The sequence below is a fragment of the Colius striatus genome, chromosome 2 (assembly GCF_028858725.1).
Source record: "Colius striatus isolate bColStr4 chromosome 2, bColStr4.1.hap1, whole genome shotgun sequence".
Classification (NCBI taxonomy): Eukaryota; Metazoa; Chordata; class Aves; order Coliiformes; family Coliidae; genus Colius; species Colius striatus.
In genome coordinates this window covers 113886222-113912672 of record NC_084760.1, presented here as the reverse complement: position 1 = coordinate 113912672, position 26451 = coordinate 113886222, and the positions used below count along the sequence as shown (strand labels likewise).

At 43.9% G+C, this 26451-nt stretch overlaps 3 protein-coding genes across 3 annotated transcripts in view; 2 read left to right on the top strand and 1 right to left on the bottom strand.

Moving 5' to 3' along the window:
• PPP3R1 (protein phosphatase 3 regulatory subunit B, alpha) overlaps positions 1–12278 on the top strand; it is a 38527-nt gene extending 26249 nt beyond the window's left edge. The window contains exons 3-6 of the mRNA XM_061989209.1: positions 4439–4615; positions 6825–6884; positions 7815–7999; positions 10077–12278. Coding sequence (XP_061845193.1) covers positions 4439–4615; positions 6825–6884; positions 7815–7999; positions 10077–10124 — 470 coding nt within the window. The 3' untranslated portion in view covers positions 10125–12278. The remainder of the gene's footprint in view (positions 1–4438; positions 4616–6824; positions 6885–7814; positions 8000–10076) is intronic.
• On the bottom strand, positions 12072–18653 carry PNO1 (partner of NOB1 homolog). The gene is made up of 7 exons (XM_061989207.1): positions 18139–18653; positions 17882–18031; positions 16533–16616; positions 15861–15921; positions 15006–15123; positions 14432–14502; positions 12072–13968 (listed from the first exon to the last, which is right to left on the bottom strand). Exons 1-7 carry the CDS (start codon positions 18382–18384, stop codon positions 13901–13903), a joined length of 798 nt encoding a protein of 265 aa, XP_061845191.1. The 5' UTR covers positions 18385–18653; the 3' UTR covers positions 12072–13900.
• DNAAF10 (dynein axonemal assembly factor 10) lies at positions 18527–25947 on the top strand. The gene is made up of 8 exons (XM_061989206.1): positions 18527–18739; positions 19148–19248; positions 20275–20405; positions 20827–20928; positions 22276–22391; positions 22738–22872; positions 24121–24218; positions 24958–25947. The coding sequence occupies exons 1-8, from the start codon at positions 18554–18556 to the stop codon at positions 25163–25165; spliced, it is 1077 nt and encodes a 358-aa protein (XP_061845190.1). The 5' UTR covers positions 18527–18553; the 3' UTR covers positions 25166–25947.
• Positions 25948–26451: the final 504 nt, after the last annotated feature.

Sequence of the window (26451 nt, the reverse complement as noted above, 5' to 3'; positions counted from 1 at the left end):
TTACATTCTTTTACATTCATACAACTTTATATTCTTTCTGTATTATTTTTTAAAGCTGTTTTATGAAGGCAAATATGTTACTGAAGTGTGAGGTTACGTGTTTTGAACTGTATAAGCTTTTTAAAATTCGGTGTGTGGAAAAGATCTTCAAGTTTGGTGAGGTGCTTGTAATCTATTTAAGGAAAGAAGTAACGAAATTGTTCATACAGTCAGTTATGAAACACTGATTTACAGGTGGTGTTTTTACCCATGTATGTTCATTATGTAGAGACTTTTGTCCTCATGAACTATTAAAGGAAATCTTCCTGTTCTTTTATTGTCACCTCATCTGTGGTGTGTCCATTGCCAGAAACAAAACACTGGGTGAGACTGATATTTGGTCAGCTTTTGACAGAGATACTAATTACTTCAGTACTGTTCTTTGGGGGAGGAAAAAAAACTCACCCAAGAGTAGAACCCTACACAGATCTCCAGTGCAGTCAAACCCTTTGCTGAATGTTTCAAGGGTTGGATTGAGAAATTTGTAATCTGATTTGTAGTAGAAACTCCTACTGCACCTGGACTGGGGTGCAGTGGAGGGGAAATTGACTGTACGAGCTATAAAATGGGATGTGTGTATACGTGGAGTAAGTAATTAATGTTTTTTTAAGTGTGAAGACTCTAATTTCATATCTTAGGCAGTTGTTGCTTTGCTACAGCTCAACAAAACACAAAAAACATTCTTGAGAAATATTCTTACCTTCTTCAGCCTCTTCCTCTTGCCGTCATCTCATTCTTGTCTTTATCTTTCATAATCTTGCCTCCAATCTTAAAAAGAAAAAATAACAAAGACCCCGATTGGTCTTTTATGTTCTTTAGAGCATTGTTAGTTTGTAAGTTTAAGATTCTGGCTAATTGCAGATGTAAGACTGACTAACTGAACAGCGGGTCTTAGGCCCAGCAGGTGATGGCAGAACACTAGCATTGCTTGTTCACGTTTGGAGTGGTGGGTTGTTTTCTGAATGTCCCAGTAGAATGTTCTTTTTGGATTCATATTGGTAGATTCTGCTAAAGGAGATGAATTAGCTTGAGATAATATACCTTTCTGGCAAATGTTTGCTTTTTTAGCATATCTTGTGTGAAGGCTCTTCTCTTTCTACTAGAGCAGGCCAGTGTGAGGGCAGAGATGATTCTGACAGTCTGGTGTGGCACCTGTGATGTTTAAAGCTACGTAGCAGAGTTTGATTGACTTGTGTATGTGCTAATTAACTCCACTTTGGAGGAGATCATTGACTGGGTCTCACTTTCAGTCTTTGCTCGTATACTGGTGAGGAAGAACACCGTGGACTTCAACTCCTAAACCAGGAAATGGACTGGAGTACTGAAATAAGGCACTGCTTAATGCTGCTTTAGGGTTCTGAGGAAGTGATGCTATCTAGCAACTGCTGCTCTGCAGTCCTGGCTCAGACTGCTGTTTGTTCACATCCTCATTTGTCACAGTGTCATCTCTTGTGTTCTGATACACTTAAGTGTAAGTTAGAAATGTTTCAAAACTTGCAGTTCATTAACTCCTTAGTTTGTGTGGTGAGGTAGAAGAGATCCAGCTCTGAATGCTGCTTTCATTATTCTTCATTGTCTTTTTGTGGGATTTGTAGAACTATGAAATATTTCAGGATGCTTAGGAGGCTTCACTCTTTCAGTTTTAGTCAGAACTAGTCTTTCTATTAATGCTGGAAGTTGAATGTCACTGATCTGGTAAGAGAACGAAGGTACATTATGTATGTTATGGATAATCCTTCCAATTTGCTGCTTAGTTGTTTTCAAGTGAAGGGTTTTTCTTTTTTTAAGAACAAATAGTGCATGAACCTTTCATTGTTACTGTTTTATTCCAGTAGGAAGTAGTTCTAACAGTAACCCTCACATAATTTTGCTCAAGGTTTCCCAGCATGAATTCTACATGCAGTTACAAACTTCTGTTCTCAAAAAATAGATCATTTGTGAGGGATTTGTCTTAAATAAGGGCCAGTTACATGAAAGATGTTGAGATTCTAAGTCCAGGTAAGAAACTAGGAGAGTTGTGCTTGGACCAGGGTGCCACTCTAAACGTGACAAATTAGAGACTGATGTCATGGCTGGAAAAGTCCTTATATACATTATTTTAATATAAATTATGTTTATTCATACATTCTTTTTACATCAGAAAATGTGTCCATGTATGTAGTGTGATGTGCCATGCTTAATGTCTTTGTGCTTATTCAAATGCTTTCCTGCAGAAGATTTCTGGGGGCATTAACTCTTTCTGTGTGAGTTGCAAAGCTCGAGTAGAGCTTGCAGTAAAATTGAGGTTCCCGTGTTACCAGGTTGATGAAGTGTTGGCTTTCCATTGAACTGTAGTGAGTAACTTTCTGGCTGCAGGGCAGGGAGTGAGGGTGGGTCATGCCTACCATTTCAAAGGCTGACTGACTCCATTTAGAGTTTTAAGATTTTGAGGGAAATGGAAACCAAGGAGTTTCTGTGGACAGAGCGAGAGCTGGCAAATACCTTCAGTGTATTGGCGAGAAGCAGCATTTTGTGCTGGCAGAACTCATAAGCAGCTATTTGGAATAATTGCCAACAGAGCTCTGTTTTGCCATTCTCTTGTAATACTGTCGTCTTATAGTCTCATGTTCCCAATGTAGTGTACCATAGGGTGATGTGGCTCCTTTTGCCTGATCAGAGGGGTTTCTGTGTAGCCATGCCAACTGGTTAATTGAAATGCCAAGTTATGTATTGGAAACGGAGGAAACTACTTCAAGGCTCTGCAAATGCCATTCAGCTTTATTTTTATAGCCTTAGAGGCAGCATCAGATCTGTTGCTTGCTGGCACGGCAAAGGTAAGATTGTTCTGGGTGCGTCAACCCTTCTTTGCCCTTTGCCTCTGTAGTTACCAGCAGTTACCAAGACTGGCTAGCTGCAGAATGTCAGAATTCACTGTACAGGCAAAAGAAGCCTTGACAGAAAATCATTTTGTGTTTCTGGTTTGCTCCCTCTCTTTCACTCTGAAATAACACAGTTGTGGATATCTCCGGATTTGTGTCTGGTTGGTTTTGGGACAAGGATATCAAGAAACATAACTGCAAGGTTATTACTGCTTTTTGGTAGAAGATCAGGTCTCTGGATGGGCCACAGTTCCCAAACAAAGCTCTGCATGTTGGCTGACCTTATCTGTTGGAAAGGCTTAAGTGCTGCTCATGCTGCACTTCTGGAAAAGCCTGGGGAGATTGTAACGTGAAGTGGATGAGGTGGTAGGGATGTGCCTTGCAGAATCTCAGAAGCAAATTATTTTACTGTTGGAGCAACCACACTAAATGGAGCTCAGAAATGCTGAGGACACTGTTCATGTTAGGAAAGAAATTGGTATGGGAAGCTTGAAAGTTTCAGGTTCTTTCTGTAAGAGATATTTGCTGTGTGCTGGCCTTTTTCGAGGACTTCAGAAGAACCTGTGTTCCCCTCCATGCCCAAACATGGTGAGCAGTTTGGCAGCTTGGATCTCATAAATCAAACTGTGGTAGGAAATTTTCAGGTTGTTAGGGGAATAACTTTTTCAAGCTTTTCAGCAGCACCAGAATAGAAGATTTCTTTTAGTCTTTTCTATGGATTCACAGATTTATTCTGTTCTGGCCAAAATCAGAGGTAAAGTAAGGTACTAAATATATGCTTTAATTGAGACTCTTCCTAAATTTGAGAAGGACAGATGAAAATCTACTGCAGAACTTGAATCTGCTTTAATTCCTGGGACAAAAAAAAAAACCCAGATGCATGCAGATCACAGCTACAAGTATGTCCATTTCCTGTTTGAGATGGAGAAGAAAAAAGTATCTTGGATCTGTCTGGGAGATGTTTTGAGTAGGTGAGTCAACCTACTCAAAGGAGGAAACTGGTCAACAGTGAGACTATGTTACCCTGCTGAACTTGGCATGGATCCCAGGAGATCTTGTGGGTTTGATCTAGTGCTGAGGAAGCACTAGTTTTGCTAATGTGTTTATTAATATAATTGTCTTTGTAACTTGTTATATGAGCTAGTGTGAACCCAACGTTAGCTCCTTCAAACAAAACCCAGTCTCTAATTTCCTCATACCTGGTATTCATAAGAGCTGTCTGACTAAACTAGCTAAGCATCCTCAATCCTTGAAAACGTTGTGTCAGCATGTGGTGTTCAGTGAGTCACGGGGCTTAACTGTATTATGGCTGGTGCAGGGAGGAAAAAAGGTAAGGCTTATTTAAAATAAAATGAAAAGGCTTGTGTTTGTCCTCAGAATTTGACATTACCTTTATAATCTCCCATGAGAGTGTTTCATAGTTGTAAGAAAGTAGGAAAAACTCTGGTAGGAAAGCAATGAAGAGCTGTGCAGTGTGTTTAGCTGGCAAAGGGTTTACCGAAGCATTTCTGAGAAGAGATATCTTCTTTTTTGCCTTTCAGTTGATGCTGATGAGATAAAACGACTAGGAAAGAGATTTAAGAAGCTTGATTTGGACAACTCTGGTTCTTTGAGTGTGGAAGAATTCATGTCTTTACCTGAATTGCAACAGAATCCACTAGTACAGCGAGTAATAGATATATTTGACACGGATGGAAATGGAGAAGTGGACTTCAAAGGTAAGGCACTTTACCCAATTCTCAAAAACCTCTGGAGACTTGGAATTAAAATTTTGCTTCAGCTGAGGAAGGAAAGGTAAAGAAAAAAATTCAAAAAAGGTTGGAATTTCCACTGAAACTGAGTACCAGCTCAACTAGTTTCTCTGGCACATTAGGGCAACACGCTCCTGAAAGAAGTGCTTAAATGAGCAGAAGGTTTAGGAATAGCTTTTCAGGTCATACTTCTAAGGCTACTCATTAAGGGTCTCTTGAAGTACACTAATTCAGACTTCTGATTGTGGTGCCATCTGAAATATATTCTGAGGGTGAAGAGACTCAGTAAAGCAGGGTAGGCTGTGTCTGTGCATAAGCTGTATTTATCCAAACGATACAAGATCTGTCTTCTGGAATATTTTAGAGAACTTTCCTAATTGTGGGAGTGGTCCACATTTTTCTGTGGATACCTTCTTTACAGGATTCTTTTCCTGATTTTTAGGTAGGCACTTCAATCAAGGTTTTGATTTAATACATTCCTCCAGAATTGTAGACTAATTGTGTATATCCATGATTACAAAGGCCATCAGGTTAAAAATGCCATAATTAGTTAAAACAGTCTCTAACCCTTACGAGTGATGATGTCTTTAACTGCAAGGTAATATTTAGCATTTCTTACTACTCAGACTCGAAAAGGTTACTCAATTTTTCTTGAGGCTTTGCTTTTTAATTTGGAGAAAGTTCTGAAATCTCACTTGTATCAATGAGCTGATATGTTAAATGTTAACTCGCAAAAGCTGCTGACCTCTGCAAAACCACTTCAGTGTCCGTAGGGAGAACAACAGCATAGCTGGAATGTTGAGGTTTTGAGACTTTTCTTTGTATCAGTTTCCAAAGCACTAAATGTTGTATGCAGCTGTCCAGAATTCCCTCATAAAAAAACCCAGCAGTGGTGAAAGATGATGGGATATTGTATGTGACATTGAGCTGTGATTAATTACCATAAGCTGTTCCTCTTGGGTGGGAACAGGAAGTTGTCAGAATCAATTTTGTAAAGTGAAATGATGCTGATGCAGTGGCAGTGAATTGTGTTGTCATCACCTGGCTGTTGGTTCATTTAATATCTGTATTTCTGTCTCAGAGGGAAGCTCAGAGGAGAGGTTTTAAAACAAAGAGGGTAGATTTAGGTTGGATTTAAAGAAGACATTTATGTATGAGGGTGATGAGGCTCTGGCTCAGGTTGCCCAGACAGGCTGCGGCTGCCCCATCCCTGGCAGTGTGCAAGGCCAGGCTGGATGGGGCGTGCAGCAGCCTGGGCTAGTGGAAGGTGTCCCTGCCCATGGCAGGTTGGACTAGATGATCTTTAAGGTCCTTCCCACCTAAACTACTCTGTGATGCTATGCAAAGGAAAATCACTAGTGTGAGGAAACTTGAATTCTATTGTTGACAGGCCTAAATATTTTACTTAGATTAATCTTTAAGCGTAATGGTAAAAACAAAAAGTATCAGTCAAGGGTTTTCTTGACAAATCATATAGGAATTGTTGGTTTAATTGCATAAAACTTGCTGAAACTGTGGTAGGCCTTTAAACCTAATGCTGTATTGCTGCACCTCTGCATTTTGCTGTACCATAGTTTAGCTTGCAGTTTTGCACTGTTGCCATTTTTGCTACCCAGAACTCTTCAAAAGTCCGTGTAGTTACAGGCTCTCATCTGGACACATCCCAAGGTTTTATTTTGTTGGCAAAATAATCCAGAGTTTGTTCCTGGGATGATGCTTACATGGTTATAAAACAGTGTAAACTTGCTGTTTACTCAGGTTCTTAGAGAAAGAGACTTTTTAAAAGAATTTGGTTTGGAGTGGTTTTCAGTTTGAATATCCTTATTTTAAGTTGAGGAACCAGCCTTGAGAGGAGCTGTACAGCTGGAAATTCCCCCTGAAGGAGCTTTAGTCAAGGTCTCGATGGAGTTTATCAGATGCTTGTGGAAGTCTAGCAACAAAATTACCTAACAGACTTCTTGACACCACTGTTTCAGTTAGCACAGCATTGGATTTGGAGTACCTCCCATTAAAGAACATTGAAGTCTCAAAGTATGTGGACACTTGGTAGGCAATATCTTAGGGTTTCAGGGTAATTTTATCTTATTTTTACAATTTCTAAAGATTTCTGACGCTTGATTTCCTGCATTCATTAAATAGACACTTTTTTGGTAAACGTTTCTCTTGTATTCTTTAGAATTTATAGAAGGAGTCTCCCAGTTCAGTGTCAAAGGAGATAAGGAGCAGAAGTTGAGGTGTAAGTATATTGATTTTTTTTTTCCTTAACAAAAAAGTTTTAATCCTCAAAAATAAGCTTCTGTTAGTGTGGAGAGAGAAATGGGCAAATGCAGATTCTTCTGAAGTGTGAACTCGTGAAGGGAGATTTCTAAGCTTTTGTGCATTGTCACTTGTGTGAAGAATTGGCCAGCACTGTCTTCTGCAGGGAAACTTTGAGGATTTTACCTTCTGAATATCTTCTGTTGCTTCCTGGTACATGAATATTGGTGGGTTGTTTTAAGGAATACTTGGTTACAAAACTGTGTGGGAAACGTGCTTTGCTTTATGGGAACAGCACAATAATCTTCGTTTGTTTTTCCACCGCTGTAGAACAGCACTAAACTATTATTTGAGAATTGCATCTCAGGAACACAGCATGGACCCAAGTGTTTGGAGTGGGGAAGGGATAGGTTCAGTCACAGATGCAGCTCTCAATAACTAAGACTGGAACGTTTAATAAGTGAATTCAATTGCAACGCCAAATTGTTGGCAGCTGAGTAACCAGGTGGGATTTTGGTTCCTCTGCTCCCTGGAAAGCTGCAATCTCTTCTGCTTGCAAATGGGCTGTTACCTGGGTGCTTTTCTTGTGCTGCTGAAGCGGTTCCAGTTCAGTGTTCATAGAGGTTTTGTTGGGTTTTTTTTACTGCTGGGGCTAAAACAATTCTGAAGTGAAGGATTTTTGTCTGAAATTCCATAGTAGGACCATTCATTGTATTGTTTCTGATGTTTTGTGTGTCTTGGAGTGAAATGGAAAAGCTGTTAGATATCTCACTGAAAAGGCAATATTTGATTCAGTTGGTGCAGGATGGTGTCATCACTCACTGTTAATGCACATGTGGTGCTCTTTCCTGACCGCTTTTGTTGCTGGCAGCCCTTACACCTGTGTGTGTTTGGTTTTTTACTCCCGCAGTTGCTTTCCGCATTTATGATATGGACAAAGATGGTTATATCTCAAACGGAGAGCTCTTCCAGGTGCTGAAGATGATGGTTGGGAACAATCTCAAAGACACTCAGTTACAGCAAATTGTAGATAAAACCATAATTAATGCAGATAAGGACGGTGATGGAAGAATATCCTTTGAAGAATTCTGTGCTGTAAGTAACCTCAAAAGGACACTTCCATTTGAAATGCTTAAAAAAGGAGGAGAAATGGTAAACAGTATAAAGATGGGGGTTAAAAGCAGAGTATTTTTTCTGGTGTGGCAGCAACCACCCTGTGGCACAGCTTGGTGATAGCTAGTGTCGTTGTCTTGGGACTTCTAACACAGGAACATGTCCCGTGGCACACAAGCAAGTCGGGACTCACTTCCCTCAGAGTGCAGACTTTCCTGTTGAATCTAACATGCCAGAAGAGGAGGATGTGTCACACAAAGCACAGCAACGCATAAAGTAGTTCCTATGTCATTTTATGGCATACTAAGCACAAGACTAGTCCTAATGAATTTGTATATAGACAGCAAGACATACTGGATTCCAGCGTCTCTGCTGGTAGAAAGTAGCATGTTTAAAGGGAAGTTGTGACTGCCTTGCCCTAGGAGGTAAGGTTCTTCTTGTTTTCAGCTGTTTGATGAAAAAGGAAACAGCACTTCAGTTGTTTCAAATGTCTCCATCTGCTTAATGGGATACACTGGGTGAAAAAAGCAAATCCACTTCAAACTGCCTGAAAGCTGTAAAACCAGAGGGTGGCGTGGCAGGTCTCTCTCTCAAAAAGCGTTACTCTCACAGGTGCTGTGGGAAGCAGAGAGGTGGTTTCATGGAGGTGAGCTTTAGGTTCATCTCCCAGTCTCTAAAGTAGGCGTCTGCTCCAGATCACCCTTTGGAAAAGTTTGGCTTTGCAGGGTGTGGAGAGAGAGCCTGGGCAGACTGTCACTGTCTGCAGCCCACAGGGCTTTTACAGAGGCTGAAGTGGTGGGATGAGGCTAACACCACAAGTGCTGTGCTTGAAAATGGGCAGGAGTTGAAAGGCACGTTTGTAAAACTTGGGGTTTATGATGCAGAATGCTTGAGTGTAGCACTTGAGGCTTGAGATGGTTGATTCTCAGCCGTGCTGTGTAGTTGTTTCATTAGTTGGCAGCTTTTTTTAAAAAGAACTGACACTTGGGAGCTTCAGCATTCAAAAATCACAATTGATGTGTACTCTCTAATTTGAAATGGCATATTAATGAACACAGCTGGGCAGCACACTTTGAGTCGACAGGTACTCAAGCATTGCTTTTGTTTCCTACTCGCTGAACTTACAGCTTCAGTTCAAACATAAGTCAGGTATACTCAATCATCAATGCAAGTTGAAAAAAAAACTCTCTCCCAAAGTGTTAAAGCAAAAAACAGTGTTGTCTGCATTGTTTTATTGTAGACTTCAGTTACTTTCATGGCCTGATGTGAAATGGTCATCTGCAAAGAGCTCCAAATGAGCTGTGGCCCACAAATCAGTGAAATGTCTGTTACTACACTGGGCTTTTGTCTTGTAGCCATCCATTGAATAAGATGTTGCCTTTTCTTTTGCCCCCAGTCTTTTGGCCACACTTTCCTGTCTTGTACTACTGTTGCTTTTTCTTTTATTGTTGACCTCCTGATGTGACAAGTTCCATTCCTACAATCTCTCCCCCTCTTGTTCTTGCATTTTACCTTTTTGGAATTTTGTGCCACTTCTCTACAAAAGTATCTTTGTTGATGACATTTGGCCATACTGTTTGGCCTTGGCATTTTATTTCTGCACTATACAAAGTTGTTCTTGCACTACGCCTTTCCTTTTCCTTTCTCTGTGCACACACCATACACCTCTGAACACTGGTAGTGTTTTTTGGGGTGCCCTTTGTATCTCAGATGAAGGTTCGGAGTTTTACGAGGTGCTCGGGAAGTCAAGTCAGCATTTCACTTAACACAATGAGACGTAAAACAAGGTTGGGAGATGAGATGGAGGAGGAAAGCCCAAATGGTGTAACTTACACTGTTTTTCAGGCCCTTGAGTGTGCAAATTGTACTAACGTAACTACCTCAGGTAATAGATAATTCATGGACATATCATGGAGTGAAACGTAGGTGAGTTTGGTGAGGGCAGTAATCAGGTGCTGGGATTCCAGCTGGTCTGACAGCATCTTGTGAGTAACACGTGTTTTTTGTGTCTTGTAACTGTCCATTTCCCCCAGTTTCTGAACACTTGTTTCTCCCACAGGTTGTAGGAGGCCTAGATATCCACAAAAAGATGGTCGTAGACGTGTGACTCTGTAGGGCACCACCCAACACTTTTGCTTTCTTCTCCATCTCTGAAGATCTGCTCAAGACGTCCAGCAATGCTCTCTGTGTATTTAAATGGAAGTATTTTTCTCTGTGAAGCCACATTTTCCAACATGAGCCTCATGAAGCCAACTAAGTGTTATTGAACTTTTATTCTCTCAATAACTCAGTGTAGCACTTTAAAGTCTGAAGGACAGCAAAGATGGAAAGAGCATATCAGTGTGGTGGAGAAAGGGAAGGGGTTGGCTTTTTAATTTATTTTTCTTCATCTTTTATAACAAGGAAATATCTATCTATATATATATATGTGTGTGTGTATTTATATATAGATATATATGTAGCTTTCTATATGTAGTAGCTAGGTGGGCTTTAATTTAATATACTTGATTCAGAAACAAAACTAGAGTACAAAGTGCCAAGCAGAATATTAACAGTTCAATATATGGATATACATCCTTACTTTTATTTCACACAGTTTTATATATATAGTAGAAGAATGTAAAATTTTAACTGGGTGTTAGGTCAACTCTTTTCCTTTTCCTGTGACTGTTCAGATGTTTCTATATATTGACTGGCTGACAAAGCATCGCTTCTTATTCATTCACCTTAATGACATTTTTTTGTAACACAGGAGACGAAGTTTATTTATACCTGTTAATATATTTACCAGGGACTGTGTCTCTTTGCTAAATAACTTAGTACAGTTCTACCTAATAGGAGAATATAGTTGAATGCTACTGCCAAGAACTAGCCCTCGTGTGCATACAGGCACTGCCGATGCTTTGCTGGCCTCTAGGTTCTGTCCCGGAGGAAGCGGGAGCCGTTAGGGCTGTCCTGACGCTCAGGCAGAGCTGCTGCTGCGGGGTTGCTCCAGGTGCAGCTGCTCAAGGCCTCAGGCACGGTCCTGATTGTCTCTCATGCTTGGCTTCATGAAACTGGCATCAGCTAACTGTGCAGGATTCCCATCCGCTTGTTTTATACAGGACGTAGCTGATCAAACATTCTTGCCATTTGAAATTCTGTTGTTTCAACCACGATAGTTTCCCCTCTGCATTAAGGAATACTACAGGTAGCATAACTAACTGGTCATATTTTATATATATATGTATATAGGATTCATACAGGGGGAAAATCTTGTTAACCTATGCCATAGAGGAGGGAGACTTCACGCTATCTAAATTTATACCTCTTGTGGTTCTCCAGGCCTTTGCCTGGAGGATTTTTTTTCTTTTCTAGATTTGTCCATATCATCATTTGTAACGGATGGTAACTTGATATATTTGTGTGACATAAAAGTAGCGAGCCATGTTTTACAACTTTATATCATCCCTTCCCTTTTCTGCAATGGTACTATTGGCTGGAAGAAAAACATTTGCTAGGTTTTTTTTTAGGACAGTACATCTTTCCTGTATAGTAGCTTTTCTATTAAAACAACAAAACCAATTGTTTTGTAATCAGCAGTGGAAAGTGCAGGTTGTCTGAACCTCCTTCAGTCGAGCACCCGTCTGCCATAGCTGTTCCTTCGACTGAGTGCTGCACATCATGGGCTCTGTCTGTGAGAGAGAAATCCAGGTGCTTGGTGTCCTTGCATGACATGAAGTTTTGCATGTAGATCGATTTGAAATGTTCCTCTTGTTTACATAATTTGCATAATTTAAACGATAATGTTGCCAAACTTTGGTAAATGTTAATGTTCAAAAGGAAAAAAAACCCTCCACTACATGTAACTTTTTTCTTCCTCTGGATCAGTACGTGGCTTAGGATCCCAGCCAGTGCTTGTATCTGTTCCAGTGTCAACTGCCATGTGCTCTGCTTCAAGGGGGAACTAGTCTTTTGTGAATTTTTTGTACATAAGTATTTGTTACAAACATTTTAGCAAATGCTTTTGATTTCTCTTGCTTGTGCATATCTTGGCTGGCATTATAGAGATTAGTGCTAATGTTATTTCCTCCGGGGGTCGGAAGGGGAGGGATGAGGTGGTTGGTTTGCTTTTGGTTTTGTTTTTTTTTTTTTAGTTTGTGTGGGGAAAAATGATTTATGTTGAATGTTTAGTTTTTCCTCTGCATGCTATATCATATGTTGTGGGAACTATAAGAACCTTCATACTATATGAATACAAAATAAAAATATTTGAACCTTGGCTGGGGCACTTCAGTACTTAGCGAGAGCTTTCCTGCTGGGTTCCAAGCAGCTCTGCACCCTGCTGCTCCTTGCTGCTGGCCCTTCTTGGGTAATAAACAGTTACTGAAAAACTGGCCAGGGTGCAGACGGTCCCCTGAACGCTTCCAGGCTTCATTGCTGTGTTTCATGGTCACTTCTGTATGTTTTCTTCAAAGCACAGCTGGTTCTCTTTGCTAAATGTCCTATTTAAAATAAGGTATTTTACCCACTAAATTCAGAGTTACAGGTGTGAGTGGAAAGCTGGTTAAAAAACAACTCCCTCATCTTCCTGTAGGTGGGGAATGAAAGGCAGCTTCCTTCTCAAGGAGAGTTCCCAGGCTGCTGCTGGTGAAAACCACTGCCCCTGTTGCAGGTCTGTCCTTCAGAGACCTGTGCTGTTGGTTGGGGTTGCAGTTGGGAACTCTGCTGTGCTGCCCTTTCTGTGGCTTGGGGGTCTCCATTGGTGTGCACCTGCTTGAGGATAAAGATCCTCTTGCTTTCCTGAGTCCTTGCCTTTCTCCCCATATCTCTTGAGCTAAGTGAGATAAATGCCATAAGCAGCCAATAAATGGAATACTTGATAACGTGAGAGGTGCACACCTTGAGCTGCTACAATGGACACGCTCTCCCCTCTAGCTCCCTCTGCAGAGAGCTGTGCATCTGGGCAACCCAGCACAGGGCTTCAATCTCCCCCATGGAAGGCATGAATGAATTTGATAATTATCCCATATGCCCAAGTGTTGCACTGGAAACTGACACTGAGAGAAATGTTTAATTCAGCAGTGTTTTTATAGTCTCAGTTACATTTTTGTTTACAAACCTAAACTATTTTGCAAGAGACTTGGTGACATGTTGAAGGGTAGGAGCAAAGGCCCACACTGGGACTGTAGCTGGGCTCTGTCATCCCTCCCCCTTGTGTAAGAATGGGAGGCAACGCTTCACACGTGCTTGTACTCTGGTACACAGGGGAGTATTTCAGCTGGAGCCTTTTGGCTTCATGAGGCTGCCCTGATGGAGCACTAAGAGATAATAAAATCTATAGAAGTGGAGGTTCCAGGACTAAGTTAAAAATACACTATTTACCTCTGTTTCTTACATTTGTGTCATCTGTTGTTCCAGCAGTAGCAGCAGAAACTGCTTGGGCAGCCTGACCTTGAACTTTGCAGTGTCATTGCTCTTCCTTTTTGCAGGCAGATAGTGAACTGTTGTGTGTGGTTATGAACACCTAACTATGCCGACTCCTCTGGGCTCAAACACAAATGCTTTCTCAAGTCCCTGCAGCAGTCTCTCATACTTTAATGGTGAGAAAGTCAGTCATGAAGCCATGGGTTTTGTTTGAGGATAAGTTTAAGTAAAATCAGATACCCCCTACTTCTGATACAGACATAACCAGTGTGAAGTAGCTTGTAATGACTACTCAGAAATAGGAAGTGTGTCCACGGCAGTGATGCTGTCCCATTTCAGACTTGACTGCACCAACAGTCCAGGTGTTGTTCTGGGCTTCCAAATCAAGCAGCAGACCACGTGCTCCGGTAGCTCCAGGCCCATCCTGTGTACTGCAAGTCCAGCCCCCAGGGCTGGGGGGTGCAGCCACGCTGCAGCTCAGAATCTTTCGGCTGCTCTGCTGGCCACTGCCCGAATATTGCCATAAACTTTGGATGGGGGACTTCCTGCAGAAGAAAGCACCAAGTCAGCCAGCAAACAAGACAACATGTGTCACGCCTACCGAAGGTTTGCTGTTAGATCTGTGTTAAGAGTGAAGAAATAAGCCCATAGGATGGTCAAGGTTAGCCACTGTGGCTATTGCTTCTGCTGGTGATGGGGGTTGGCCCTCTTTGGCTTTGCAGATGGAGCGCTCACCAGCCCTGCAGGGAATGCTGCAGCTACATATAACAGCAGCAAATCTTCCCTCTGCACCGTGGTGAGGGTTTTGGAGCTGGAAATCAAGCCCTGGGCCCCCTGCTTCTTCCCCAAACCCTTCTCTTGAGGACAGCAAGACAACTCCCAGCAAGCTGCTTGCTCCACACGCAGATGTGGACACACCAGGGAAGAAGGCAAGACGCCCAGAAAGCTGTTCCTCACACTGCAATTTTTACATGCATGTAGTAAAGCAGATGAGATAATGGGACTTACCTAAAATTAGATTGCAAATTGCTGTTCGTGCCATTTTAATGTTCTGAAAAGACCCCAAAATATGAATTTTCCTGTAAAAAGCAGTCAAAGGAGCATTAGTTAATGGAAAAAGCCTCTGTAGTTGTGCAGTTAATGGACTTGGAGGTTAGAAGGAACCTGGATTTTCAGCTCAGTGTACTAGTTCATCCTCTAGAACTGTAAATAGAAATCACAACCTCAAAACCAGAAAATCTCTTCTAAATCCCTTTAAAAATGAGTTTTACAATTTGCAAGTTGAACTGTGGAGCAGCAGTAGGAGGAAAAGACTCCTGCAGGGTTGGCGAGTTCAACTTCATGGGCAAGAAGGAACTCCTGTGCTGCGGGGAAGTGCTGAATTCCAGGCGTGCTGGTGACAGTGCTGTCATCCTCCTACCAGAAGCTCACATAAAATCCCAAATAGTGCTCATAAAAACAGCACTCAGAGCAGTTGTCTTACTCCTGCTCTACAAGCGTTTCAGACAGCTGGAATCTTGGATGAGGACATGGCTTAGCTGAGGGCCTGCACTCTAGGGAGGAGGAAAGAGTCGCTACTTACGCATCAGCAAGAACGATTCGCGTCCTGGTGACGTTTTCTATCGTGAACTTTGTTTTTCCACCTTTCCCTGCTATTCTCCCGATTGCTCTTGACAGGTGATCACCCTTCAGAGGTTTGACTGCAAAGAGAACGAGGTGCTCAGTGCAACAGCAGTGGTTAACGCTCCCCTTGCTCAAGGTACTGGAAAGTGTATTGCAAGTAATGCCAAAGCAGCTGTACTGTGGTCAATATATCCACGCATCAGTATTTCACCTTATGTGACTGGAAGGGAAGATCCCATCCAGTGCTCTGTGACCGTGAGAGCTCTGGCAGCAGAGAGCAATTCTCATGCAGAGCTGCCAGAGAAGGCACTCCCTTTGTTACCAAGCAGTGAAGAGTGAGGACAGAAACAGAGGTAGAGTGCACACAGTTAACGGTGGTACAAATGAAATAGATGCTGCTCTAGGAGTCCGAGTGACACATGAAATAAGAGGTGTTTCTGCTATCTAGTTGCCATCCCTCCCTGTTGGGGAGAGAACAAAGCCCATTCTGGATGAGAAACCCAATGGCTGGGCTCTCCACAACACCCTGTGTCACCTTTGAGTTTAAAACAACGTCTAGACTATGGCAAGAAAAGTGAAGTCCCTGTGACAAAGTGACACCTTTTTTTAAAGATGAAGGTTTGGAGGGTTTTGCTGGGACATCTTAGAAAAAGGACAACCCTAACCAGCTGCCTGCACCTAGCCAAGCTGCTGTGTGAGGGCCTCACGGTCCAGGGGTGTAAGTGACACCAGTGGAGCAGGGGGAGAGAAGCAAAACCACGTCCTTGTGAGTGGAACACGCAGCCACTGGATCATTGTGGCCAAAAGGACTTACCATCTGTAACTTCAAATGACTCCAGAAATAAATCATCAAGTCTGATGAGAGCAAGAGCATCCTAAAAGACCAAGAGATGCGGTATCAGCAGGAGTGTTGCAGTACCATGGCAGAGCTGAAAGCCATTTGTTTTCATTCTACACATTAAACAGACAACATGAGGTGTGTTTCTGTACTTCACACATCAAACAAGAGTCAGCTAACGTTAGATGGACAGGTTTGTCAGCAGCAGTACACATTTTTGTTTCCATGTAGAGAACCCTGCACATGCTGCCATGTCCCCACACCACCCAGACAGGTCTGCAGCAGCGAGCAGCCCCTGTGGCATGGTACAGAGTTCTGTTTTCTACGAGTTTGAAGCAGATTGAAAGTTATTGGCTTGGACAAAAGCAAAATAAACAGTCTCTGCACTGGCAGAGCACCTCAAAGCCTGTTTCTTGCTTCCTGCTCCTCTCACAGCTAATTGTGTCCTCCATTTCCCAGTTTTAATTACATGCTGTTTGAAGGTTGTCCTGCATTAGCTTAACACGACAGACTCACACCCCACTCCCCATTTCAAACAAATGAAGTTTCCAGAAAACCACCTGAGGGGTTTTACTTTTCTCCCTGTAGCATGGAGAGAGGCCAAAGCCACTGTCCCTGCAACCTCACAGTCACTGCTGGGAGACTCACCTCTACTTGGAACCCCAGTATAAAGGCTTTCACAAAATCAGCAGCTTTTGTTAGAGCCCCGAGATCCTTTGTCTCTTGACAAGTCTGCAAGACAAGATGTTTGGTTTACAGATTATGACCGCACAAGTAAGACCAGGACTTGAAAAAGCCAAGTGCTATGGTCTAACCCTAAAGAAGCCCCATTCAGGTAATGCTCCTGTAGTGTGTTTACCCCAGTCATACATTTATGTGAATGCTTTATAATATCAGCCCTCAACAAGGAGGATGCAGCTGCCACCACATGTGGCTGGTGTTTGGAGGGAGGAGAAGGGAGAAGCTGCTGCAAATCCCAACCACCATGGCCTGAGAAGAGCCCTTTGCATGGAAAAAAATAAACCATACAAACTAAAGCACAGCCCAGAACAACAGGAAAAAAGAGGATGGCAGGAGCCAGTTTGAGGAGGGGAAGTTATGACAATATCCTGAAGATGCCATAGCTGGTCAGTAAAACCCAGACAGGTTCAAGAAAACACGGGACAAGATAAAGAAGATAGCTGGGACAGGAACAAATCTTTGTCAGGACCTGACCAAGAAGCAGAAGTGTTGGAACATTTTTAAGTTTTACACTTTTTGCCCTGCTGTGTCAGCAGAGGCCACAGCATTTGCTGCCAGGGGCACTTCTTCAGTTCAAGTCCTAAACCCAGGGCAAAACAGTCCTCTGCTACCAGAGGAAACGTTTGTCTGCGCTTACACATCCCATCAGGGAGAGCTTGGGAAAGTACAGCCTCTGGAGCGGTAAGAAAAGCAAAGCAGGGAATGACAACCATTACGTTAAGATCCTGAATGGAAATCCTGAGATGTCCCTTTGCACTTTCCACAACGCCTCCAAACACGGCAGAAACTCCCTGCAAGGTTTCCAGTCGTTTTGTACTCACCATGGTATAGATGAAATGAAATGGGCTTAGTCAAGAACAAAAGTGTCGTGCTTCTCAACCTGTCATTTCCCTGCCAGGGACAAGGGCACTTTCTGCTAGGCTGGAGCTGCTCAAAGCCTCATCCAGCCTGGCCTTGAATTTCGGTGCAATCCACGACAAAAGAAACCCCAAACTGTTAAACTGGGGGCCTTTATCTCCTGTCACAAACAAAAGCTATCACACACTGCAGTGCCCCTTCAGAAGACGCTCAAAACTGCCCCATGAGTATGGAGTAGCCTGGAATACTTGCAAAACGCTGCAGTCCAAAACTCACTCGCACGGCACGGACGGCAGCCGTTGCTCCACTCTCAAGCGCGCGGCTTCTCCCTGTAAGGGCTGGGGCACGCAGCCCCTCGGCCCGTCCCACATGAGGCTCGTACAAGCAGCTCTCCTTACCTTGATCTCGACGTTCCTCGTTTTCAAGTTGAACCTGATCTGCAGCTGCAGGTGCTCCACGACGGGCGTGAATATCTTCATCCAGTTCTCCTTCAGCGGCGTGTACCTGTTGGCCGGCACGGGCACCTTCCGCATCTCCCCTTTGGCAACCTGGCGGCGGAGAGCAGCGCGCTGAGGCCCGGCCCGGCCCACAGCCGGGCACCGCTCGGGCCGCCGGAGGGACGTCCCCCCGCCGCCTCCCCCCGCGCCCCGCGTACCCCCAGCGCCTCGGCGGCCACGGGCGGGAAGGCCGGCCTCTTGCTGGGCCGCGGCTCCGCCGTGTCCGTGGCGGGCTCCGCCGTGTCCATGGCGGGCTCCGCCGGCGCCTCGTCCCCGCCCGCGGCCGCCCGCCGCTTCCTCCGGCTGCGCCGGGACGAGACGGTGCTGAAGCCGCCCCCGGCCTCGCCCCCAGCCCCAGCCCCGGCCCCGGCTCCGGCCGCCGCCGCTTCGGCCGCGCGCTCCATGTCCCCGGCCCCAGCGCGCACACACGTGCCCTCCCGCCGCCGGAAGGGGGCCTGCGCTCCTCCCCTGCCGCTTCCGGCGGCGGCGGTGGTGCTGGCGCGGCGGTAGTGCCGGCGCGGCGGTTGGCGGCGGCTGTGGCGGAGGGGCCGGGGCCGGGGCCGGGGCCGCGGGATGTCGTCGGCGCTGGAGCGGCCGCAGGTGGTGGCGCACGCGCAGCAGCCGCTGCAGTACACCCTGTTCGACTGCAAGTGGGTGCCGCGCAGCGCGCGCCTGCTGTGCCTGGGCAGCGCCGCGCGCGGCACCGGCCTCCTGCAGCTGTACGAGCTGCGCGCCGGCCGCCTCGCGCTGCTCCGCCAGGTGAGCCGCCGCCACGCACCCGCCACGCACCCGCCACGCGCACGGCACGCACACGGCACGCACACGGGGGCACGGAGCAGGGCGGGCGCGGGGGGACGGAGGTGGGGGCCCCTCTGCATCGGGTTCGCTGGTCAGTACAGACAGCAGCTTCTAGTGAGTGCATCGCCTTGGCAACCCGAGGTGAAGCGTTGAAACGCCGTTAAACCAAAGCCTCCGCTTTCTGTGCACAAATAAGCACCGAGTGCAACCTGCCTTTGGTAGAATTTCGATGGTGTTTTCCACTAACAGTCCCGTGTGCGTTCTGCTGAAAACTGCTGCCCACGGGCTCTGCAGAAGCTGCTGCCACAGCCTGTGCTGGTGTTGCTCATTTTCCCACCTGCTGACACTGAATATATCCTTTTTCCAAAGATTGAAAAGGCTAAACCTATAAAATGTGGAACTTTCGGTGCCAGCTCTCTGCAGCAAAGGTACTTGGCCACGGGAGACTTTGGTGGAAGCCTTAACATATGGTAAGCACGGATATTCTTCCAAAGCTTTTTCATTCGGTGTCGTGACGTGTTCGTGGGACGGATGGTTCTGTGACTGGCTTTTGTAGACAGTGCTCTGTGCATTGTATACAATGTCCTGTGGTGAGGATCCCGTCTTCAGCTTCGCTGGCTAACGCACTGGAGTACACCTGTCCTGTAAAAACAACACGAATCCTGCACAGAGGTTTAGTTTCAGCACCCTTTCACTTGCGTCATCTGTCTCCTGCTCCAAAAACCTGGTACAGTTTTGCCAGGAAAAGAGGCTTTTGAGTGGATGCATGAGTACAAATAAGGTTGGGTTTGACTTGCTTTTGATGTCTAGATTAAATACGTGGGTTTAATCTTGAGGTTTCACATGGTTTTTTTCAGGTCCCTGAATGATTTGTAGAATTAATTTGGGTAGGTAAATTGACTATCAAATACAGTTATAGGGACAAAAGGGCTGTGCAGTTATTATGATTGTATTTCCCTTGCCAAGGAAGTATTGGGTGTATTTTATTGGAATAACAAGAACGACATGGGTTGGTCACTAGTTGGAAGTTAAAATTCTGAAGGCTCTTCAAGGGATGGGAATCGCTGGGAAAGAATCACGAAACCCACAGTTGGTTGTGATTGTCACTTGAAGAGCAGCAGTCAGAGGTAGCTGGGGATCAGCGAAGAAGGAAATTGCTGAAATACTTACTGAAAGTAAAGCTAATCAGAGTATTTTCATCTGTGGTGGGATTCGCTTTCAGTCCAACATAAAGACTGGTTTGTAAAGGTTGCTGTGGTGAATCCCACCTTTACAAACTGCTAAGTCCAGAACTCAGCAAAACCTTCCAAACCGGTCTAAGGCGGGAGCAAAAGAAGGAACTGAACAGAGTCGTGGTTCTTGATGGTGACCCCCACATTTTGTTCCCACTGTTGATCTGAATTGACATAGTTTATGCTCAAGTTGCATCTTGTTTTTATACAAACCCGTGTTGAGGAAAGTGCCGTATTATCTGTTCTTTTTCTCTTCTTGCCTAGGAATTTAGAAGCTCCTGAAATACCAGTCTATTCTGTGAAAGGTCATAAGGAAATCATAAACAGTATAGATGGTGTAGGTGGCTTAGGAATTGGGGAAGGTGCACCAGAAATTGTGACTGGCAGTCGAGATGGTGAGTTAGTGAACTCTGAAAGCCTTTTCAATTACCCTGCGGGCTCTGATGGCACACGCTGCCATCTGAACTAGCTGCACATCTCTTGCAACTTGTTCCCAATATGCTCTTTTTTCAATCTTGCCTGGGACAAGTTTTCTCTTACTTCTTTTAGAAGCTTACACATAAGCAAAAGATACTGTTGTCACTGAGCGTGGGACAAAGCAGAATAAAACATCAGCTAGTGAAAATATATCCTTAACAAACACTTTTGCTTTATTTCTCGTTTGATTTATTGTTTGAGGGCTTTTTTTAACCCACTAAATGCAGTCTGTTTGTCTGGAATCAAAGGAGATGCTCCTGTATTTGGAATGATCAGGCAAAGGTGAATGCCACGTGACTGTGTGTCTGTGATACCAAATCTGTTGTCCTTCTTGCACAGGAACCGTGAAGGTGTGGGACCCGAGGCAGAAGGAAACGCCTGTAGCCAACATGGAACCTGTGCAGGGGGAGAGCAAAAGAGACTGCTGGACAGTGGCATTTGGTGAGCCACCAGCTTACAACCAGTCCTCCCTCTAAGATGACTGTGCTTTGACTACAATTGCAGCATGTAGTGGAATGGTTTGTTTTGTGTGGATGTATAAGTAGCAGGGTTTGCTTTGCAATGTTGTCAGTTTTATGCAGTTTTAGTGTTTCTTTCAAAAGCAGCAAATGTTGGGTATATTCGGTTTTGGACTCATTCTCGTATCACCTTTGGTCATCACTTGTGGTTGGACTCGATGGTCTTAAAGGTCTTTTCCAACCTAAATGACTCGATGATTTCACAGAAAAGCTGTGCAAGCTTTATTTCTCTGCCTAGGAATGTGCAAACAGTACATCCAGCTGCCTCGTCCTCTGTGTGTGTTGCAGTGCACAGAGAACCAATCGCTGTTGGGGTGTAGTTCCAGTTACCAAGTGCTGAGGCAGTGGTTTAAGATCCTTGAGGCTAAGAGCTAATGAAAGGCAGCAGCGATGCCTGGTGCGTGCTCATTGTTTTTCCTTTGGGAGAGAACAAGTGTTCTACACAAGCTGGTACTCCTGGATTAGCTCCATTTTCGCCTCCAGAGTCAGGGAGTAAGTTTTACAAACTGCTAATGAGGGCGTGGATTATGAGGACAAAATGGATAGTACAGAGGTGATGTTTCCTGGTGAAAAAGTGCAACTAGAATGCTCCTTGCTGTTGATGTCTTTGTCTTCTGCTTTAACAAATGGATTAGTAAGTGGCCTCATAGTTTCATCCATTTTCTTTTGAGTAACTGAAGCTTGAGCCGAGGCCAGGATCATCTTCAACTACATGCTGTTCGCTGACTTCTTTCAGACACTGATGTGCCTCCTTGATCCTCTCAGCTGAGAGCTTTTGGAGGCAGGCATCTGTGTCTGTCTGGTGATGGTCCATGGTGACACCCAGGGCCTCCCTATGAGTCTGGGTCCTGCAGAGAAGTCTTCTTGTCCTACCATGCTTGAGAGGCTGGTGCAGGAGCTGCTGAAGCTGGCTCTGCTCCCGTGCCGTGGTGCTGTCTGAGGAGTGTGGTTTGTAGCAGATGAAGATTGAAGAGAGGAACGTATTTGTGTAGGTTTGCAAGACCAGCATGCAGTGCTTTGCCTGGTGTCAGCAGTACTTGGCAGGGGGAGTGAGAATTTTGTTCATATTTTTAAAGGAGACAGCCTGCCAGCTTTGAAGCTGATTTTTTTCTATACCCTTCAGGTCTGAAAACCATCCAGTTCATTTAATCTTAATATCTCAATAGTAATCTGGCGTTTAATGTAAGTTGAAATTGCAGGCTTAGGAGGTCTGAAATGTACAGACTAAAGAGCATTCCCTAATTCTGATGAGTTCCTTCTCTGTCTCCAGGCAATGCTTACAATCAAGAGGAACGTGTTGTATGTGCTGGATATGACAATGGGGACATTAAACTGTTTGACTTAAAAACCATGTCACTGCGATGGGAGACCAACATTAAGAATGGAGTAAGGAAACCATAAAAAGTATTTTTCATTCCAGCTCCTGTGCAGGATGGAAAAAACGAAAAGGACTCTGTCTAGCTTTAATTTATCCACATGACATTTCTGCTGAGATTGTACCAAGGACCCATTTTCTCTAAGTTCAGCAGACTGGATCCCTCAAGTTCTTGGTCTGGCTAGGATGGGGTGTTTTACACTGGATAATCATCTTTTCAGATGATTTTATTTCCAAATTGGTGGTGATGTCATTGTGAAAATAACCAACAATTAATATCTATTTACAAATCAAAACCCTCACCATTTTCTTAGTAGTGGCTGAATCTGGAGGCTGTGTCTTTGCTTGTATTTGCAGGTTTGCAGCGTGGAGTTTGACAGGAAAGATGTCAATATGAACAAGCTGGTGGCCACGTCGCTTGATGGGAAATTCCATGTTTTCGATATGAGAACTCAACATCCAACCAAAGGTTTTGCTTCTGTGTCTGAGAAGGTAGGGGGAGCCAAACTTTCTGACTGTATGCTGTCAAAGGATGACAGCTCTAAAATTATTGATAGATGCTCGGGTTACAGAGGCACAAGCTGGGCTGTAGCATGGCTGCAATAGACCCAAGTACAGACAGTGAAAGGGCTCCTGGGCATCCAGGGGCCAGCACTCACACAGGTTTCCTCCTTTTTATAACCTGCTATTTGGGCTTCTCTGGTTTTTGGGTTCTGTTGCAGCTCTGGACACCCAGCTGTGCCCCTAGGCTGGGAGTCCTGTTTATCAGAGGCTCTATTAAATTGTGATGAGCATCCATATTTGAATCTTAAATAAATCCCAAACCAAAGTGAGCCCTCTGCAGACAGTCTTCATCCTGCTGACACCAGGCCTTAACTGAGACACAGAAATCATTCTTCAGAACCAAACGTTTCTGGTTTGAGATATTGACAGTGAGTGAAAGGATATACAGGAGACTTTGTGGCCTCGTGACATTAAATATGGAGAACTGTTAGAACCCTTCTTCTTCCACCTGTGACCACTGTATAGAATAGTTTAAGGTGTTTATAAAACATTTTTTAATGAATAAAAGCTGATGGTAATTAGAGAAAAGGAACTTTTGTGGTGGAGTCCTCTAGGGTTGCCCAGATGAGAAAAGCTCAGTTTCAACTTAATATCTTCTGAATGAATGTTTTCCATACCACCATTCGAAGCAGATGCTGGAATTACTTTGATTAGGTAACACAAAAGTATTTACTGAATTAGCGGTTGTAACAATCAAAACTGGTAATGAAGTTTCTCACCTTTCATTCGCTGGGTTTCAGCCTTTCCTTTTGGATGTTTGCAGACAGATATGCATTAAGTCAGAGGACACCTGTAGAGGTTTTTCCCTAAGTGATTTCCCGTTGCTATGTGATCTTGCTGTGCCCAGGCTGAGATTCACATTTGAATTGTAGATTGTTTGTTGTATTTGCATAGTGCCTGTAGCTTGTTCCTTTCCAGCAATGATTTTAAGGGATGTCAGACAGTGAAATTCAGCTTGTGGTGACTGTGTGACCTGAGCCTGGGCATCTTGTAGTTCTTGAGCAGGTCCAAAAGACACGCTTAGGTGGCCGTTTGACCTTTCTTTAAGCTTGCTCACATGGCCAGTCCCAAAGACGCTGAAGTACTGGTGAGTGGTGGCCTTGGTAGGGCTGCTTGTGAAGCTCATCCGTATCTGACTTCTTCACAGGGCTGATTTTTAATATTTATTATTATTAGGCACAGAAATCTACCATATGGCAGGTTCGGCACCTGCCACAGAACAGAGACATATTTATGACGAGCGGAGGAGCTGGGAGCCTTCACCTCTGGAAATAGTAAGTGATCGCTCTCCAGCCTGCAACGGGGGGAATAAGGAACCAATGTTTTACAAAATTGTCTTCCTGAAAATGATGAGTGGGGTCTTCCTGCCAAAGTCAGAATGATGCAGCTAAAGTTACTGCTTACAAATGCAGCGGAAAGGGTGATTTCGGTGTCAGTACTTGGTCTGGAATCCTGAATTAATCTCTAAAAGAAATGTGGCAACAGCACAGGGGAATTTTGCCCATGACAGCTTTCCTAATATAATCAAGATCTAATTATATCCTTGGTTAACGTGATAAATGGGAAAAAAATGGATTACTTAAAATTCTCATACGGTAGCAGTTACATCTGGGAAGAATATTGAAAGCCAGGACAACTAACATAACATGGCAAAATAACTTAGTTTTCCTAAACGCAGTGAAGTAGCTGCATCACGTTTCAGAGGGAACAGAGATGAAATTTTCTTGCCTGTGGTAAAACCCAAACAGCTTGGGAAAAAAAGTAAAAAGGAAGGGCTGCAGGAGGCAGGTGCTGGGATTCAACACTTCCTGCCGTGTTTCTTTCTTTCATGAAATACTTGCTCAGTGCTCTTGTGTGGATATTTGCTGGGTGTGGTGATTCATTCATTTATTCATTCATTTATTTGCCTTACCTGTAGAAGAGAGGAAACTCTGATTTTGGAAAGAAGGTGAGGATGTGTTTGTAGTGATAAATTCTAAGCATGTGATTCTGTTTTACTTTCCCTGTTGCCAGCGAGTACCCAGCTCAGCGCTCGAAGAAGGACTCGGAAGGAGCTGAGATGGGGGTGGCAGGTTCTGTCAGTCTCTTGCAGAACGTGACCCTGTCAACGCAGCCGATCTCTAGCCTAGACTGGAGCCCTGACAAAAAGGGCCTGTGTGTTTGTGGTGCCTTTGACCAGACTGTCAGGGTGCTGATAGTTACGAAGCTTAACAAAGTCTGACAGGAAACCTCAAATTCCTGATGAGAAAGCAGGATCTTTGGCAGTCTGTAAATACAGGAGGGGGAGCCCTCCCATTTCTAATTTAATTTCTTTCTTGTTAAAACTGGATTAAAGAAATAGAAACCAGATCTTTCTATAGAAAGTTCAGATAGGTGCAGTTATTAGGCTGATTGTGCCGCGGTGGCTTGAAGTTGCCCCGGCACAAAACTTTTGACCTTCTAGAAATGTGAATTTCCATTTAGAAGAAGATGTGCCTTTGTGTTAGTGCAACCTGTAATTTCAGAAATCACTTGAAATTGTTTGTGACCAGTTTAATCTCAGTGCAAATCCGTTCACACGTGTTCAATGGCTTGGCTTTTTTGTGTGTAGCGTTGTCTGTTGGCATTCATGCAATGGAAACTACTACATACTCCCTCACAAAAACTCTTTGTGTTATTGGATATATTAATGAGGACGTTTGTTAAAATGACTTAGGATTCTTTAATATACTATAGAAACTGTAATGAGTGCTGAAATATTCAGGTTTAATGGAGTAAGCTTCAATTGAAGATCACACCGAAGAGAAACTGTCGAGCGAAATGCACTGGTTTAATACTTTAGTTTGGTTTCCTAACAAGTTTTCATGTTCTGTTGGTTTTATATCTGTTTGCAAAGAAATAAAATTATATGGAGTGTCACCTGAATAGAAACAAAGTATGTTATTCAAACAGCCAGAGATTTAGGTAAGGAGTGTACCTGTAGGTTTACAAGACCAGTGTGCAATACTTAGCTAAAACTTAACTCATTTTGCAGCAACTCACTAAAACTTACATCCATTGTGAAAACCTGTACAGTTGCCAAAGTACTCTCTTTTTCTTTTAAACAGATTCAATATTTCTCCCAGACCCAGTGTGACAGTAGCTTTGTTACTGTAATTTCACCCAAACTTCTCTTTGTAATTCCCCACCTCTCCAATGTGTTTCTTCTCTGATTTTACCATTGTGTGCTGCTGCTGGTTCTTTTTAGCAGGCACATCCAGTTACTGTCCTCTGTTTGTGGATGTATGGTGGGGGCTTCCTTAGCTTCAGTAAGCTCTTGATTCATTTGTCACTTCTTTGTCTGGTATTAGTTTTCTGCTGACTTGTGTGTGCACGTGTAAGTTTCAGGTCAAGCTACTATTTCTCAAATGCGATCATGATGGGAAAATGGTGATTTTGTCCAAGTTAACAACAAAAAAAGCTGTGGCCACTTGCAAAGAAAATCTGTTTTTTAGACTTAATAATGAGAAATTGGTGTCTGATAGGTTC